Source organism: Cynocephalus volans, chromosome 1, assembly GCF_027409185.1.
Source record: "Cynocephalus volans isolate mCynVol1 chromosome 1, mCynVol1.pri, whole genome shotgun sequence".
NCBI classification, from domain to species: Eukaryota; Metazoa; Chordata; class Mammalia; order Dermoptera; family Cynocephalidae; genus Cynocephalus; species Cynocephalus volans.
In genome coordinates this window covers 58,612,573-58,630,801 of record NC_084460.1, presented here as the reverse complement: position 1 = coordinate 58,630,801, position 18,229 = coordinate 58,612,573, and the positions used below count along the sequence as shown (strand labels likewise).

At 50.2% G+C, this 18,229-nt stretch overlaps 2 protein-coding genes across 6 annotated transcripts in view; both read right to left on the bottom strand.

The window, feature by feature from the left end:
- Window positions 1-7,403, bottom strand: part of LSS (lanosterol synthase) — a 31,092-nt gene extending 23,689 nt beyond the window's left edge. For both annotated transcript variants that reach the window (XM_063092531.1, XM_063092540.1), the window contains exons 1-6: window positions 7,324-7,403; window positions 7,055-7,223; window positions 6,288-6,426; window positions 3,443-3,551; window positions 2,635-2,756; window positions 2,123-2,219 (exon numbers count right to left, since the gene is read on the bottom strand). In XM_063092531.1, coding sequence (XP_062948601.1) covers window positions 2,123-2,219; window positions 2,635-2,756; window positions 3,443-3,551; window positions 6,288-6,426; window positions 7,055-7,223; window positions 7,324-7,337 — 650 coding nt within the window. In that variant the 5' untranslated portion in view covers window positions 7,338-7,403. The remainder of the gene's footprint in view (window positions 1-2,122; window positions 2,220-2,634; window positions 2,757-3,442; window positions 3,552-6,287; window positions 6,427-7,054; window positions 7,224-7,323) is intronic.
- A 5,096-nt stretch (window positions 7,404-12,499) lies between these two features.
- The window catches only part of MCM3AP (minichromosome maintenance complex component 3 associated protein), a 44,797-nt gene continuing 39,067 nt past the window's right edge, over window positions 12,500-18,229 (bottom strand). For all 4 annotated transcript variants that reach the window (XM_063076028.1, XM_063076012.1, XM_063076034.1 and 1 more), the window contains 3 exons: window positions 17,089-17,295; window positions 13,936-14,086; window positions 12,500-12,792 (listed from right to left, as the gene is read on the bottom strand). In XM_063076028.1, coding sequence (XP_062932098.1) covers window positions 12,634-12,792; window positions 13,936-14,086; window positions 17,089-17,295 — 517 coding nt within the window. In that variant the 3' untranslated portion in view covers window positions 12,500-12,633. The remainder of the gene's footprint in view (window positions 12,793-13,935; window positions 14,087-17,088; window positions 17,296-18,229) is intronic.

Sequence of the window (18,229 nt, the reverse complement as noted above, 5' to 3'; positions counted from 1 at the left end):
GCCCGTCACCCCCTCACACCCCATCGATGTCTTGTGTCCTTCCAAGTGCGGATACAGGGTGGATGTCCCTTCTCCACCACATCAGCACAGCCGCTGGCACCTCACAGCTGTGCTCCTGTGGGGTGCGATCAAACTCCACGGACATACTGTCCAAGGGAACTGACGATCCTCCTGGTTCAGGCAGCATTTTATACTCTAAAGGCATTTAGGATTCTCTGTAGGTTTCTTAGTTACAACAAATGTACCACAGTAATGTAAAACTTTAACAGTGGAAAAGGGGGTGAGGCGCCTATGGAACGCTTTGGGGTAGGGTATCTTTGCAACTTTTCTGGATATCAAAAACTATTCCAAAATTAAACGTTTATTTTAAAAAGTCTATATCAAGAACCTTAGAATTGTTGAATCTTCCTGAGGCCTGGATGCCTGTTCGCTGTCTCAGTGTGTATCTGATGTGTTTTTCCCACCCTTTCTCTTCACACCTCTGTCCTCGTGTGTGACAGTCCCGGGAAGCTGAGCAGAGCTGAGCATACCCTCCTATCTCCCTCTGATCATGACTGTCAGGCCTCAGATCACTTCTACTTTCTTGAGGGCTCATCCACTCATTTAAAAGGTGTTTTTTACATTATGAATAACATTTCTAGCTTTTCTGCAGCTAAAGCAGTTCAGAGTCTCTGGTCCTCCATCCTGCACCCTGTGACCTGCCCCTAAAGCAACTCCAGCTGCACCCTAGTTACCGCACAGCCCAGCACTGACTGATTGAGCCCACCTTTTACAGGGCAGACAAAACTTTCTCCCACAACACCACACCTGCACCCATACCCTACTGCCCAGGCAAGTCTGCCAGTGCAGGACAACAGAATGACTCCAGGACATCTATCTACCTCTGCCCTGCATGACCCACCTCAGTGGTCCCTCCCCAACACATGGGCAGCTCCGTCCACCCCGTCTAGCCCTCTACTCCTCAGCACACAACCTGGCTGTGGAGGTCACATATCACCCTTGTATCAGGACCCTGCTGTCTCCTCCTGAGAGGCCCATTCACCTCCATCTCCCCCTGACTCCACCCTCCCCTCACCAAAATCATCTAACACAAGAGACCCCTACCTTACTCCCACAGCTCTTCACAGGGGACCCCAACTCCACTCCTGCAGCTCTTCATGGAAGACCCCAACTCTAGTCCAACAGCTCTCCATGGGGAATCCCAACCCTGTTCCTGTGGCTCTCCATGGGGAACCCCAACTCTCTCCAACAGCTTTCCAAGGGGTACCCCAACTCTAGTTCTGTGGCTCTCCACGGACCCCAACTCCAGTCCAACAGCTTTCCATGCGGGACCCCAACTCTGCTTCTGCAGCTCTCCAGGAGGACAGCAGAGGCTGTGCAAAAGCTCTTCATGGACCTGGGAGTCTTACCTCCCAATGTGTGTGAGGCTGGGGTTAAACTTATACAGATAGGAGTGCTTTCTGCGGAGATGTCCACAGCCTTCGTTAGATGATCGCAAAATGTTAAAAGACACTGGTCATAAATATCAGACAATAAGGAATTAGTGTCGATTTTGCTGGGTATTTAAACAGTATGTGTTTTTTAAAGATACACACTGAAGTGCTCATGGGTGAGGGACGATGCCTCCCCAGGGAGGGACTTGCTTTCCCCAGCCAGCAGGACGAAGACAAGATGAGCTGTGCACCTCAGCTGCTAACAGGGAGGGCACACTTTTTCCTCTAGTCCCACACATGCCCCGCATTTTCCACAACGACACAACACAATGCCATCAGTCACCTACCTGACAAAGCCTGAGCTACCTACCACACCACACAGGGGTTCTGTGATCATCCCACAGCACTCCATCCACCCGCCACTTGCCCCAGTCCTGCCACCTAACTCAGGGTGCTTCCTCTACAGCACCTTCCTCCCTCCTGCCTGACTGGGAACTCCTTGTCCACGTGTCCGTAGCACTCAGCTCATCACGGCCTTTGCGCAGAGCATAACTAACTCCATCCTACCCAAAGAACAACCATGCCTCTCTGTGTAACAGCCAGTGTGTGGCCCACGGTCCCCATCTTTCTACTCCTCAGGAAGGCAGTGGTGACCCAGCCACTACATCAACGGCAGAGGGCAAGCATACCACATCTCCGGGAACAGGGTGTTGAGGCCTTCCCAGCTATAAACATTCAGGACAGCCAGCCAGAACTTCCCCCAGGAGGGGATGGCCACAGCTCCACCTGGGGGGAAAACAGGCCCATGTCATCTGCCCTGCTTCCCACAGTGAAGATTAACCCCCCAGGAGCTATGTGTGCCCCTGCTCCTGTGAAATGAGGTAGCCTGCTGCAGATCCTGCAATGCCCACATGAGCAGGTTCCAGAGCTGCTTGGGACTGCCCCACACCCAGAGCTGGATGGAACCAGCAGCTTTCCTGGGAGCAAGTGCATCCAGCCCCAGGAGAGGTGTTTGCAGCCTCTGCCCCAGGAAAAAGCACACGAAGGCAGCGGCTCCCTGGGAAGATGCAGGGACGAATTCCGTTTCACATGCTTTGCCCTGTGTTTTAACTGGAGGTGCATTTTTGTTTTTCATTTGCAAGAGCTCATTAAGCCAAGGTGACCCGACCCCTTTACTTAGCACATGCTATGCAGTGTGTACCTTTCTTGTGAAGAAGGTTCCGGGCTCGTACCAGGTCAGGATCATCTGGCCCGATGCCCAGAATTCTGAGAGAAACATAGTTGAGCGCAGTCCCAAACACTGTGGACTTGTCCTCAATATGCCTACAGGAGAAGGAGACCGGTGAGAAAATGACATCTGTCCTTACTTCTAACAAATGAAGCAACACTTTCAGTGAAGTTTCCTTAGAAAATTAAGAATGCTGAAATACCTTACACTGATGTGACAACACAGAAAACACCCAAGGAGCAGTCAGTGCTCATGCACCTCCCAAGGACGACTGAGCAGTCCCAAAACCACCCACAGGACCTGACCCACTCAGCAGTTCACTCCCCAGGCCTGAGTCACGCACCTGGTCTGAGAGGAGCCCATGAGGGTGAGGCCCGTCCCCCAGAGTGCGTGCCATACAGCAGGAAAGCAAGGTGAGACGTGAAGGCTGCCCGGCCCGCCTCTACCTGTTGCCATCCCAGAATCAAGCGCAATTTTTTTCCACCACAGTGGTAACAGATTGGCAGTTTTTAGTGAGTGTGGCATGTGGGTCTCAAGGGTTTCTCAACCAGCCACAAAACCCATTTACAACACAAGGTGTGAAGCTGAGGCCCAGCCTGCACAGCTTCCAGCCCGCTTCCTCCTGTCAGGCTCCTCCGCCCCACTCCTCCGAGGCCCCTGGGTGCAGTGACCCCAGCCCTTCCTTAACAGCTGCCTGGAAACCCAGGCATCTCCTACACAAGTACACATGCACACACACATGTCCACACATGTGCAGTGACACAGGGGCAGGAATACTTACAAACCCCAGCCACCATCAGGGAGCTGCACTGACCGCAGGTACCGCACAATCTCTTCTCGGTATCCAGCTGGCAGAGGGATGTGTGCCGTGTGGCACACGATCAGGAGGCCTGTGTGACAGGAAAGATGTCCGCTGCTGGGAGCACGCACTCAGCATGCTAAGCCCAGGCTCCTCCCCCCTGAGAACCCCACTCTGACAGGGAGCTGCCTCCAAGGGTCTCCTTCCCTTGGAAATAGCCTAGGGAAGGCCATTCCTCCTGGGTCCCAATCAGGACTTTCAGAACAAGGCGTGAGGGAGCACCAGCAGTAGCACAGGTGTCACTCCTGCCAAGGGCATGCAGAGCCCACCTGGCCACGCCTGGCTCCCATGGCACTGTCTGGGACAGAGGAAAACCAAACACTGCATGGCACCTCAGGGAGGCCTCTCCCAAGTGCCCTGAAGTTCTAAGAGGGACCAGTGGTTAAGATCAGTGGGCCCCCCTGATGGGAGACTGTCTTGCTTTAACACCTGCTGGAAAGAAACTTCAAACGGGTCACCCTGGATGGGTTGATAGTTACTTCTCGTTTACCTTCTTCTGCTTTGTAAACGTTTTACAAGCATATACCACTTTACAAATGTCAGAGGGTTGGGGGTGGTGACAGTGATAAATACTACCCACGAAGAACTTTCTGTTCCCAGCCTGGTCTTCTGGGCATGGTGCTCACAGGCCACTCTTCACCCCCACCCCCAGAATGGCTGGGCTCCACTGGCCATGTGCCCGCAGCACAGGGTGGGTCTCAGGGCCGACCCCAGCCAAATGCACCGTCAAACGGATGCCTGATTCTGGCTCAGAGACATCGAGAGCCCTGGCGGACACACCACATACAGACACACTCTGGAAGAAGGACAGATGGACTCGGATGCCACACACGTTCACAGAACACATCCCAAAACAACTGCATTTCCTTTCATAATAGTGATGATGCTGTTAGGACAGGGAAACATGTACAGGCAGGAGGAGAGCCAGTGTCTTCCCCATTTTACATGCAGGGAAACTGAGGCACAGCCAGTAAGCAGTGGGGCTGGAGCCCAGGGGATCGGACTGCAGTCAGTGCTCACCACAGGGCCGCTCAATGCCACATGGGCCACACTTGATGGGGAACTGTCTATACAAGATCATGGCCTCCAGGAGCATTTTCCAAATTACAACGGGAAAAGGAAGGACCTGTCAAACCTCCAACATACGTGGAAGAACACTGGTACAGCACCCTAGGACAGGCCTAAGTCCACACAAGAAAGATGGTCTGAACAGAGTCCAGAAAGGGGAGAGAAAAAGCCCCTACCCACAGCCTGCCCAGGAGAGGAGCCCCAGCAGGACAAGCCCAGAGCTGCAGCAGCAAGGCCAGAACAACGCAATAACCCCAGTGACCGAGCACCTTCTGTGTGTCTGGTACTGTGCACATATGACCAAACCTGATTCTAACCATCCTCATGTCACAGAAGAGGTCGCAGAGACAAAATGAGGTCATGTTACCTCCTGACCAACTCCATCTCACTGCCTCCCCACAAAGACTCTTGGGAAGAGTTTCAGCAGGCCCCAAGTAGGGCCAAAGGAAGAAAGAGCCCCTTGACTCGCGTCAAGGACAGGCCTCAAGTCCCAGGATGGAAAGTCACGATGCTATACAGTCCAGGGAGCAACAGGGCTCAAAGTCAAAGCAGAGACAGGAGCCCAGCAGAATCCCAGTGCTCCTCCCCTGGCTGTGTGACCAGGAACAAGTGTGCCTGGACTTCCTCATAAGTCCAGTTAGGCTTGTTCTAAGGACTGAAGTATGAACGGACCTATATCAGGGCTTGGCCCGCAGTAAACACCACGAAGGTGTTTCTTTTTTTTTTTTTTTTTTTTAAAGATGACCGGTAAGGGGATCTTAACCCTTGACTTGGTGTTGTCAGCACCACGCTCACCCAGTGAGCAAACCGGCCATCCCTATATGGGATCCGAACCCGTGGCCCTGGTGCTATCAGCACCGCACTCTCCCGAGTGAGCCACGGGCCGGCCCGAAAGTGTTTCTAACGTTAAAGGACAGCTCTTCCCAAACTAACACATGAAGGTACTTCAAACAGTTCATGGAAAAACATAATTGAAAGGTATCTTTCCAGGGCCGGCCTGGAAAACAAACTCTAATTTACATAAGAATCCAGGTCACTAAAAGAGTGCAATTAACAAGTCACTGGGGAAAAGGGTCCCGCTGCATAAATCCATTGGAGGGAATCTCTCCTAATCACACGGCTGTTTCAGCAGAGAAACATTCCCAGGATGCAAAATAGAGCTGTCCATCCAGACCAGTTCAGCTCCAGGGGGTCCAACTCCAGTCCTCGTGTTCCTCACAGCCTGAACCTGAGGCGCCCCTGCAGCAGCTCCCTCAGCCACCCCTTCATGGTGAGTTCACAGAGGATGTGCTCACATCGCACTCACAGTGGACAACAGCTCCCCACTCACCACCCTGCCCACCTACAGCACCCGGGCACAGGCCATGCCCTCTACCTAGATGCCCTCCCCACTTTGTAGTGAGACTGAAGAGCCTATCCTGCCGCACCCCCAACCCCCCCCCCCATAATCCCTAGCTTCCCTTATCAGAGTGCTTGTCACCCTATACTGGGCAGGGCTAGCTGCACCTCTATTTCTATCCCCTAGCACCAACAGCAGGACGGCTCAGACACAGACATGGGGCAACCCTCCCCAACCTTTCTCCCCATGGGTTTTCCTGGGTTTTCAGCTACTTCACTAAAAGCCTAGAGCAGGCTGGGCCAGGACCCCAAGGATGCCCCAGGGTGGCCTCACCCTCAGGCTGAGGCAGCAGGCTCTTACCTGGCAGGAGGAAGAGCGGGCCACCATAATCACCCGTCCAGTGCCCGTCCTCGGCCTGCAGCCCCACATAAAACGTCATCCCGTTCAGAGCCCCCTCAGAGGCCGTGTGGGCTTTGGGCAAGTCCTTAAAGTAACTTGTCTGCAAAGAGAGAACAGAGATGACAGCTGAGGGATTGGTGTCTGGCCAGAGGAGCCCTCATCTCTCGCAGCCCAAGACAAAACTGAGTCTACGTTACTAAGAAAGTGTCAGCTGTCTCAATCAAAAGACAAAGTCTTTGATGACAGCGACACACCTCAGCAAAGTAAAAGGACAGTTCCACGTTCCCAGGGTCTCACTCTCGGGTCCCACATTTCTTCACCACTTCTTCGACATATCTTAAATAAACCAGACACCCACAGAGTGTGGAGTGGGGCGTGGACGCACACCCGGGCCGAGGCAGCGCCGCAGCTGCCTGGGGAGGGGCTGGGCCGGTGACTGGTGGCCCGAGCTCCGCAAGGAGACCCGTTTACCCTGCGCGCTCCTCCTGCCAAGTTACTCACTCGAATGCACGCGACCCAAGCACGGGGTCTACAGTCTGTGGGAATCACAAGAAAACTGCAGTCGTTTCCGCAGCCCCTCTGCGGATCCGAAGTCCCTCCAAGACCAGCGTTCGACTCGCGCCGCGCTGCTGGACATGTGGCCCCTCGTCTCCCACAAGCGACGGCCGCCCGCACGGCCGGCCGCCCGCCGCCCCGTCCCCGTCCCCGGAGCTCGCCGCCGCACTCACGGTGTCCCGGCCCACGGCATGCGCCTCCAGGCCCGTCTGCGGCCGGCCGAGTTCCTCCTCCGCCGAGACGTAGGTCCACGTGTGCCGGCCCAGCTCGCTGCGGAGCCGCCAGCGCTCGAGGTCCGTGGCGGGCGGCATCCTGCTGGGCCCGCCTCGACGCCGCAGGCTCCTGCAACGAGCGGCTCAGCTGCGGGCTGGCCCCCCCAGCCCCGCCCGGCCCCACGGCGGCCCGCTCCTCAGCGCCCACGACCACCTGGCGCGGAACTCACGTGCCCTCCGTCATTACAGCCGCCCCGCGCCGCGCTCCCCGCCGCCTCCGGCCGCGATTCTCACCGACACCAGCCACGATCCCCCCCTGCGCCGGACCTGCCCGCGCGTACTGCGCAGGCGCGCGCCTCGGCCGACGCGCAGAGCCGGTGAGCCGAGGCCGCACAGCCAATCAGAACGCCGCGAGAGTCGGCCCGGGACACGGCCGGCAGCCTCAGTGGACGAGCGCGCGACACCCCATGGGCAGAGGGGCGGGGCCTGCCTGGGGAGGGTCGGGGCGGAGAGGCTAGGCCTTCGTAAGGACCGGCTGGGGCTAGGGTATGACGGGGCGGGGCCTGCAGGGAGGGGCGGGGCCGGATCCCCTCAGGAGCCCAGCGTCCTGGGTCCGCCCTGGAGCGCGCAGCGGCCTGAGGGGCCGCGGGAGGAGCTTGCTGAAGGGGAACGGCCGGCAGAGGGGCCTGTCAGGAGCGTCCGCCGGAGGCCGGGAGGAGGGGGGATCTGGAAAAGAGGCTTAGTCAGAGGCAGCAGCGAGTGCAAAGGCCCGAGGTCGGGAAGAGCTTGTGCGCTGGAGGGGGGAAGGTGGTAGCCACGAGGTCCGAGAGCGGGCAGCGGCCACCCGGGCCCGGATGAGCTGCAGAAGAGGCTGCGGAGGGGCAGAAAGGAGGGTGACAGGTGAGAGAAGTGTGGTGGGCGGAGGGGCTCCGAGAGGGACGTCCCTGGGGAGCTGAGCCCCAGGCCGCGCGGGACGGGAGGGGCGCCCGCCGGGACCCCACAGGCCCGACAGGGGACAGGAGCCCCAGAGCCCCGTGCCCGGGGACGAAGAGGGCCGCTTCTCCAGCCAAGGGCCAAGCCCGGGAGAACCGCGGCTACTCGCGAGGTTCCTGCAGTTTAGGGGATCCCCGGGAGAAGTTAAAGGTGAAAGGCCTTGGCAGCGGAGGGAAGAGGGGGAGCGGTGGAGGCAGAGCGAGTGACCGAGCTGGAAAGGGACAGCTGGGGGGAAGGAGGGGGGCGCGCAGAGTGGTCCGCAGGGGGCACCGCGGTAACCAGGGTGGAGGGCTGGAGGAAACACGGGGCTGACACCCGGGACTACAGCCAGAGATCCTGAAGACAGATCTCCAAGGACCCAAAGAAGACCGCAGCATCTGCCCGTGGATGCCCTGACGTCGGGTTACGACTGCCCTAGCCACATGAGCTTTTCTGCACCCACCCATCAAGTCCTACCCCCACGCCTAACTCTGAAGGGTTCATCAGCAGCAAGCCAGAGAAATAGCTGTCCCGGGTGGGGTGGGGGGGAGGGATGGACAAAAGAAAAACGCCCATGCACACCTTCCCCAGAGTGGAATACCAGGGTTTTAGATTATCAGTAAAGGATACTCGCCTCTTCCTATCTCAGTTTAGAAACAAGAACACACAGCAATAACATGAGTGGATATAAAAATATCAGCTTTGCCCAGATGAAAAGCTAATTTGTAGGACAAGGCTTGGATCTGCAAGCAAGAGGGCTAGCTACTTTTCCACCCTCAGATCAGACAAACATCTCTCCCAGCCTCCAGGCCATAGAGCTGCCCCACAAAGAACTATGCAGCTGAGTGCCAGTGAGAAGACACCCATCAGCCCACAGATCCCCAAAAGGTTACCCAGAAGAGCCTGAGCACACTTCACTCTGTCTGTTCTCTCAAACTCACCAACCAAATGAGTCACTCCAGTAACGTGGAAGCAGAAAGAGGCTGGAAGTTTTTCTCCGGGGAAGTCTCTCCATGTAGAAACATGAAGAATGGGAATAAGGGGCTCCAGCCTACATGGAATCGCAGACTCTGAGTCTGGCAAAGCTAGGTGAGGGGAGAGGTTTCAATTGGAGAACAGTCTGAGTTTTAATATTTTACTGGACTGAACCCCCAAAAGTAAACAGTCCTCTTTAAAATCTAAGAAAACAAACTGTAAAATCCATCTGAGAATTCACACAGGTAAATTTCTAGGGACAATCATGAGAAAAAATAATGTTTCTCTCTGCTTGCACCCTATCAAGTTCAGCTTGTTTGATAAACTGGATATAGAAGGCTCCAAGGTTTTTGGCATGGACAACTGGGAAGGTTTGATTGGAAATTTCACCTTAGGACAAGGACATGTTATGACAGAGATGTTATTAGACATTCAAGTGGAAATGTTGAGTAGGTTGGCATTCAGGAGAGAGGACAAAGCTACAGAGAATAATCTTGGAGTCATCTGTTTTCAGGTAGTATTTGAAATCATGAGATTGGACAAGATCAGTGAGGAAGGGAGCATAGCAAAAAGAAGTTCCAGGATAAGCCCTGGTGCACCAACCTTTTCCAGTCAAGAGGAGGAGGAGTGGCCAGAGAGAGAAGGAAAACCAGGGGAATGTAGCATCTGGGAAGCCAAGTGAAGACATGATATCTGTGCTGAGGTTTTGGAGGGATTGTAAGATGAGGACTGAGAATGGATGATTGGATGTGGGCAAACAATTTATTGGTGACTGAAAAGAACTCAGGAGACATGGGGAGCAAGTCCCAATGGAAGAGTTTAAAAAGAAATTTCCAGTTGAACATGACAGACTGATCACAGGAGTTGACCTCATTTCCCACCTAAATCCTATTTGCATGGCATAAAGTAATAAAAGACATAAAAATCTACAAAGAAACAATGGAAGAGGAGACACCAGTGAGCAAAAGATGACAACAAAATTATACAGGCTGGGAATGGATGGAGGAGTGATAACTGACCCCAGTGACCACAGACCCCATCCCCTATGTGGGTAGAAGCCTGCAACAGTTGAGTCAGAGCGTGTGAACTTGGGCACGAGGCATAGCTGACGGCCACTGAAAGCAGAGATTGAGTGAAAGTCTACATTTGTGAGGGAGCCCAGTCCCACTTCTCCCATTCAGCCAGATAGCTCAAGGCAGGAGTGGGAGGATTCCTCTGAAACACCTGGCCCACAAGAAAAGATCTGCAAACATTGGTAACTGGGACCCAGTAGAAAAGAAAAACTATCACCTTGGAGGCTTTGCTCATTAACACAGAGCTTCCAACAAGCTCTTCAGAGCCCCACTGCCAGCATGAGCCAGACATTTGAGAAAAACAATGCAACATAACCTCCAGCCATGTATGTGATCCGTCTTGGACATCCATCCCAGTCAAGCCTTCAGATGACTGCAGCCTCAGCCAATACCTGACTGCAACTGCAGGAGAGATTCCAAGAGGAAGCTGCCCAGCTGAATCCTTCTCAAATCTAAGTTACTACGTTTGGGGTAGTTCGTTTAATAGCAATAAAAACTAGAAAAACCACTAATAAGTGCCCAGCACAATAAATGGGGTAGGAGGTGGGGAGGCTAATACAAGTATGTTGTTGAGAAACATGAGAATACCAGGGTTAGAGGTGATCTTAAAAATTTCCAACAACAAAAAACCAAAAACATAAGGGAATGATTTCCAATCTAAAATTCTATTCCCATTCAAATGAGGAATAAGAGTAGAAATAAAGACATTTCAGACATGCAAGCTCAGAAGGCAACTAGAGGATAGTTTGAAGGCAACCATCAAAATACGAAAGCAAACCAAGGAAGAGGAAGATATGATTCAGAATCTACGAAATGTCTAGGCTGTGGCAGGAAGACGGGGTTCCTAGAGGGTCATCTCTGAGACAGTGGAGCTAGCATGTTACCTGATGCACATGATTATGTTGGTAGGAACGTTATACTTAGGGCAGAAAGTTTTGAAAGTAATGACAGGAACCCAGAAAACCAAGCAAACGAAAAAACAAGGCAATTATTAACTTCAGGAAAAACCAAAAGTTGTACCTAAAGGAAATGTAACCATAAACTACAGGGCTCAAGAGCAAACAGTAAACATATATTCATGCTGAACTCTGAATGCAGATTCCAGCCAACACATTATATGAAACTGTTTAGGGAAAACCAGTAGGAGAGAAAATGTATGTGGTTACTTCAAAAAGCTCATGGAAAAATGGAATTAAAAGATAATATGAATCTTTCCCTGAACTCTAGAAGACTTATCAGATGTATACACATGTGGGTGATATACAAGGAAGACAGTATAGGGCAGCTAATTCCTCTTCCATTGTAGGATATCAACAATGTCTAAAATCAGGATTAAGAAACAGCATTATTTAAATATTTATTGATAAACATGAAGTTAACCACTGAAGAAAGCCCTAAAGGAGTTGAATAGTATTTGTTTTGGAGAAGCAGGTATTGGCTGGTGGTGGTGGGATGAGCACTTCTCTTCATAGTGCTTCTGTTTTCTCAGTAAAATAAGCAAGATCATCACCTAAGAATGTTGAAGATTTGAAGAGAATGAGAAGACATGAAATAGTCTTCTCAGAGAGTATGGAGGATGTAGGATTAGAGTGGGAGTGCCTGCCATTTTAAGATCAGTGGTCATACTCAGTTTCAGTCACCAAGTTTATAACTCTTTCTGTATGGCTCAAATGTATCACCTCTCCCTACTCCAACTGCTAGCAGACTCTGGCTTATACCATTCCTTTCACCTGGACAGCTGCAGCACCCCACCTCAAGATTTCTGCCTCATCTTGCTGACCTCCCCCACACGCCATTTTAAAAAGAATATGGGACCAGATTACTTCTCTGCCTAATTTCTTCCAACAACTGGTTCCCATTGCACTCAGAATAAGGCAACAAGGAACTCTGTGGTCTGACCTTGCTGGCCTGTTCCCCTCACTTGGCTACACAACCAGACTGGTACCTCCAGGCTTTTCTCATGTCCTCCTGGGTACTCTCCCCAGCTGCACCCCTGTACTCCTCTCCTGGAATTCTTCTCTCTCCTGCACCCCACCCTCACCCCATCTTTCCCTGCTTCCAATCCTGACACACGTCTCCACGCACATCCTCAGAGAGCTATGCACGTATATATCTGTTGGCTCTCCCAGATGTCAGCAGGGTGGGCCTGGCAGGCAGGGGCCCTGTGCCTTATTCATCCCTGCATCGCTGATGTCTGGCACATCACAGACTACGACTTTGCTGAGAGAATGAATCACCTGTTACACACAGAAATGTAGGCTGCTAACTCCCTCAGCACATATGCTGGTGGGTGACAGTCTGCAGAGATCATGAAAACAGATGAGAATATCTAAGATGTCACACGGGGGAAACAGCCTTTCATTCTGAAAACTGGGAAAGACCTCACTGGACATCTGAATGGTTTATTTGCATGATTAATAATCACATTTCCAACAGTGCATCAAGCATCTGAGAATAACATTATTTTGAGTAAAAGCAGAAACTCTTCTGGAGAGACGCCCTTCCCTCAGGTCAGGCTGCTCAAATGTCGACCACGTCCAGCAGTGCAGAGAGCTGAAGCTCAGATGCAACTTCCTCATTCCTTGAACTCTGGATCAGCCTTTCCAGGTGCTTCAGCCGTTCAGTCAGAGATGTGCCTGTTGCCTCTGACAGCTGCAGTCGCTCCCCTGTCCTTTCGCTCTATTTTTATAAAAAAGAAACTGAAAATAGTTTGGGTATATTGATAAACCAAGACCTATTTCCTGTGAAGGCACTAGATCTAGCTCATGTTAGAAACTTCATCTGGGGCCTGCTGGGCTCAACAGATCTCTTCTTGACATCCATCACACATCCTTCCAGCTCTTCTACCACATACATATAGCTGGTATAATCTGCACATGGACTGTTTCTCTTTGTATTCTATCATGAACAATCTCCAGTGTTAGTCATTTGTATAAAATATCATTGTCCAGGGCTGTGAATTATTCCTCATAAAAATGTATTGTAATTGTTTAACCAGACTCCCAGCTTTGGACATTTAGTTTGTTTCCACTTTTGTGCGGTATAATTAATGCTACAGTGAACAATTTTATACATTAATTTTTGTGAATATCTGATCATTTCTTTAGGACAGAATAGGTAAGTCGAAGGGAACGAGTATTTTTAAGGTATTTGCCAAACTGATAAATGGAAACAGCGAGTCATCCTAATTTGCTTCTTTTCTCCCCTATCGAAGGACTTCCCAAAGCCAGTCCAGAAGCAAATTTTTTACCTGTCCAGCAGCACATATCTGTGATTAAAACTCTGTTTTTCCTTCTTTAACCACTGAAGGAAGGATAGTGAGGTAGAAAGACCTTGGGCTTTGGAGCTAGTCAGGTCTGGCTTTGATAAGCAGCTCTGCCACGGACCAGCTGAATACTCTTAGATGATGCTCTTGATTTGTGAGCTTACCCTCCTCATTCATTAACTGTCCTCAGGAAAAGTTAATCCCAGAAGAAAGGACTGGGTGATGCCAAGGATCAGAGAGTATGTGCTCCACAAACACAAACTGCTGTTGTCACCTTTGTTACTGTTGTCAATGCCCTTACTGTACGTCAGCACCCGGTTACAGGATTTATTTGATTCTTAAGCATGTTTCAATTCCATTCTTCATTTATTTCACAAGCAGAAACTCAATTAGTTAGGTCTCTGTAACAGGGACATATTAAGTCTAAGAAAAGTCTAATTTAAGCTAATAATTTACTGGTCCTTGTAATATCATATGATGAATCAAGACGACTTTTTTCCCAGCGATTCTCTCAGTCTCTAATTGTAATGTAAATGCCAAATGTACTCTCTTCTCACCTGTGGCCTAGTAGTTGTAGATGTTTCCATCACAGGTTCGATAGTCTGAGGAAGTGACACTAGAGTCTGAGGAAGGTAGAGGGGAAGGGAAGTAGAATCTGTAAATGCTCCCGAGTCTTCAGACAACCACTGCTGAAGTTGATCTTCAAACCTGAAACAATATGTGATCACAAATTCAGAAACATTTGACCACTAGGAAGCAAAAGAGAAAAAAGAATTGATAAATTTGACTCTTTTTATGCCTTTGCTTTTTATACTAAGGATAGAACTAAGTTATGATGTCAACTGAGAAGCAAAAATGTACTTTTAAAAAATGTAATTTCTTCCCTTTAACTTATAAATCAGTTTATATTTAATGAGAAAGGTAGCATTAATCCAAAACAACTGCTTCTGAGTGTTACTTAACATTGTAATTCTTCCCTTGGTTTATCTTCTCTATTTGAACTATTTTGGCTTTATGCATCTATAATTAATTCTTGTCTCTTGATGGATTATCCAAATGTATAGATCACTGCTTACAGTTTAAATTAACTCAAAGTAGTATCCCACTGACACCTAACACACTACAAAGCTGTATACCTCCATATACTTGTCTTTTCAAGAAAAACAATCTCATCCTAAACCATTTAAATTACACAGACCTATGCAAATCTATTTTTAGAAATCATGACACATTCATTCACTCTTCCAACACATATGGGGGTACTTCAAAAAGTTCACAGAAAGGGGCCAGCCCGTGGCTCACTTGGTAGAGTGTGGTGCTGACAACACCAAGTTAAGGGTTAAGATCCCCTTACTGGTCATCTTTTAAAAAAAAAAAATTCACAGGAAGATTCGTATTATCTTTTAATCCTATCTTTCCATAAACTTTTTGAAGTACCCTCAAATTTATCAAGCCCCCATCAAATGCTAGGTACCATCCTAGGAACCATGGATATAGCACTTAAACAAAACAGATAAGGCCCAGCCAAAGCAGCTTGTACTTTAGTGAGGGGAGATGACAACGACCACATAACAAGGGAAACATGGTCTTAGGATGAGAAAGACAAAGCAGGGCCATGGAAATGGAGTGTGGGTGATGGGCATGGAGGGCCTCACTTCGCAGAGACCTGAAGTGAGTGCAGGTCAGCCATGGGGATGATGGGGAAGGTGCAGTAGCTGGGGAGTCCCAAGCAAAAAGAACAGCAAACTCAAAGGCAACAGCAAACACAAGGGCCTGGCTGTGAGCTGCCGACACATTCGAGAAAGAAGCCGAGATCGGAAAAGAAATGGGGGCAGATCATGCAGGGCCTAGGCCATCCTTGTAGAGTTTGATTCCAGGTGAAAGAGGAAGCCACTGAAAGGTTGTGAACAAAGGAGTAACATGACCTCTATTCTACACTTGAAAGGAATCCACTGGGTCTGCTGAGATTAGACTACAGCCCACTTCAATGATCTGGAGGGAAGATGAAGGTAGCTTGAGCCAGGCGGGAGCCATGGAAGTCACAACATGGTCCATTGCTGAATATATTTTCAATAGAGCCAAAAGAATTTGTTGACGGATTGGATGTGAGATGATTCCAAGGCATTTCGCCTAGACAGCTGGAAGGACAGAGCTGCCATCAAAAGAGGATACCACCAAAGGAGGGGCTAGTTGGGAAAAACTGGGAATCGGATTTGGGATAGTTAACTTTGCAATGGCTAATAGACATCCAATAGATGCCTAGTGAAGATTTCAAGGAAGTAGTAGGATGTTCAAGTCTGGAGTCCAGAGGACTCAGGATTTGATATAAATTTTGAGTTGTCAAAATATTGTTATTTTAAAATCCATGACACCACATGAAATCACTGGGGCATGGGTGCAGACAATGCAGAGGTGAGGTCCAGAGAGTGAGCCGGCGGGGGGGGGGGGGGTTGGAGGATGAGGAAGAACCAGCAGGGAGGTCCTAGAGGAGTGGCCAGCAGGGTGGAAGGAGGACTCTGGGCATCCCAGAAGCAACGAGAGAAGGAGCAAAGGTGAGGATCACTGCCGGGGACTGTGTTCATGGTCATGTCCAGCTGTATACAGGCTGCAGGAGACTGGAAAAGGGAAAGTGAGTACCACAACTGTTTTTGAGTTTTACTGTCAAGAGAGCAGAACATGGCGTGGGGACTGAAGAGAGAAACAGGCCATAAGAGGAAGAAATGCCAGTATGTTTTCATGTCTGTGAGCTGACGAACTGATGGAATAATCTAGTACAAGGGATCCAGGAGAGGAACACTCACTGGACGAGGGTCCTTGAGCAGGTGGGAGATGAGGTCTCAGCCCAAGGCAAAGGGCTGACCTTGGCTACGAGCTGCACGGTTCCTCCCCAGCAACAAGAGGGGACAGTGAGGCAATGGGGAGGCTGGTGGAGGTGGTCAGGCAGGGCAGGGGAGGCAGGATGATGGCCTGTGCAAACTGCCTTCTTCCTGGTTCTATGAGTATTTCTCAGTAAAACTAAACAAGGCCATTAAGTAGGGGCAGAAGGTGTGCATGGGAGGGACAGAAGTAGGGAATGCAGAGGAGGGTCAACTCCAGCCCCTGCCCAGCCACAGCATGGGATGACCTACCGACACCTCAGGGTTGCCAAGGGCAGAGTGCAGCAGCCAGCCACACTGTCAGCACTCACCGTCTTCTGAGTGGACTTAGTCACACATACTTTCCTTTTTTTATTTTCAAGATGACTGGTAAGGGGATCTTAACCCTTGACTTGGTGTTGTCAGCACCACTCTCCCAAGTGAGCCACTGGCCAGCCCTCACACATACTTTCAATAATAAGCAATGAATGAAGTTGATTTCAAATAGTAAAAGTTAAAAACATACTATTCAGGGCACTGCCTCTGCCTTCAAAGAGCTTATACTTTTTTTTTTTTTTTTTTTAAAGATGACTGGTAAGGGGATCTTAACCCTTGACTTGGTGTTGTCAGCACCACGCTCTCCCAAGTGAGCCACGGGCAGGCCCTAAGAGCTTATACTTCAATGTGTTTGACTTGCTGCCTTTTTTGAACACAGTCACATCACTCCAGCCCTTGAGAATCCATCTGCCCTTCTCCATCTGGCTGTCTTGACTCAGTCGTGCCATAGCCAGTCTCTCTCCCCCAGCATGAAGTGGACTAAAAAACACACATGAATTGGAAGGGAATGGGCTTCACCTCTTGTTCTCCTCTTTCTCCAGCAGCAGACTGCTTGACAGACACTGCGCCAGGAGTTCCTCAGCAGAAGCTCCTCGCATCAGATCCTCGGCACTGGGAATCCTCCCCTCCTGGCCACAGTCAGCGCTCCTCTTCCCTTTACAGTGCACACGAAGCAACGGAGTGGGGAAGTTTTTTGCAGAAGGGTGAAGAGACTTTATCCCCAAACTGTTAAGTACATGTTTTGAAATGCTTACAGTCAGAAAAAAAAAGGAGACAGGATTCCTACACATCTCGTAAAGTATGTGGACGCAGAGCCAAACGTGTGTTCACATGCAAGCACACACATGCCTCAGACCTACATACCCTCGTGGGACGGCTCATGCGCATGATCACACCAGCCCCGCACCTGCTTCTGAGCTTCCCTCAAGTCAGGGAATGGGGCCCAGTGGGAAGGTGGTCTCTGCACTGCAGGGTGACCCTCATGCAGTGAGGAGCATCAAGAGACTCCATCTGTTCCTCCCAGAAGCTTCCGCTCTCGTGAGGCAGCTGGGCTCTCAGAGCTTCTCTAGTCTGTCTTGCTTCCCATCCCAGGGTTATAAACAGATTCTGTTTTTCCCAAACACTGGCAAGGTTATCTTTCACATTTAGCTCTTGGATCCGTCTGGAAGTAATATTTGCAAAACAGTGGGAGAAAAGGGATCTAACTTTTTTCCTAAAAGATGCCAGTGTCTGTTCTTTCCCCACTAATTCCATCAATTTGGCATGGCACTTTTGTCTCAGGTGGTTCTATTTCTGGACTTCCTGTTCTGATCCACACGTGTACTCCTGCATCACCACATGGTTTCAAGTACTGTAGCTTTATGGTATGTTTGGTATTAGGCCAAACAGACCTTTCTTGTCATTCTTATTCAAAATTTTCTCAGCAATTGCTACATATTTTCTTATCCTGATGAATTTTAGAATTAACTTGTCAATACCAGGGGAAAAATCCTTTTGGGTTTTTGATTAGAAATGCCCTGACTTTAGAATTTGAGAATTGACATCTTTACAGCATTATGTCCTCCCATTGACAGAGTGAGCCTACACCTCATTCATTCAGGTCCTCTTTACATATGCAGGACCCTGAGAGCTCCCCTGATGGGCTCAGCACCTCTCCTGT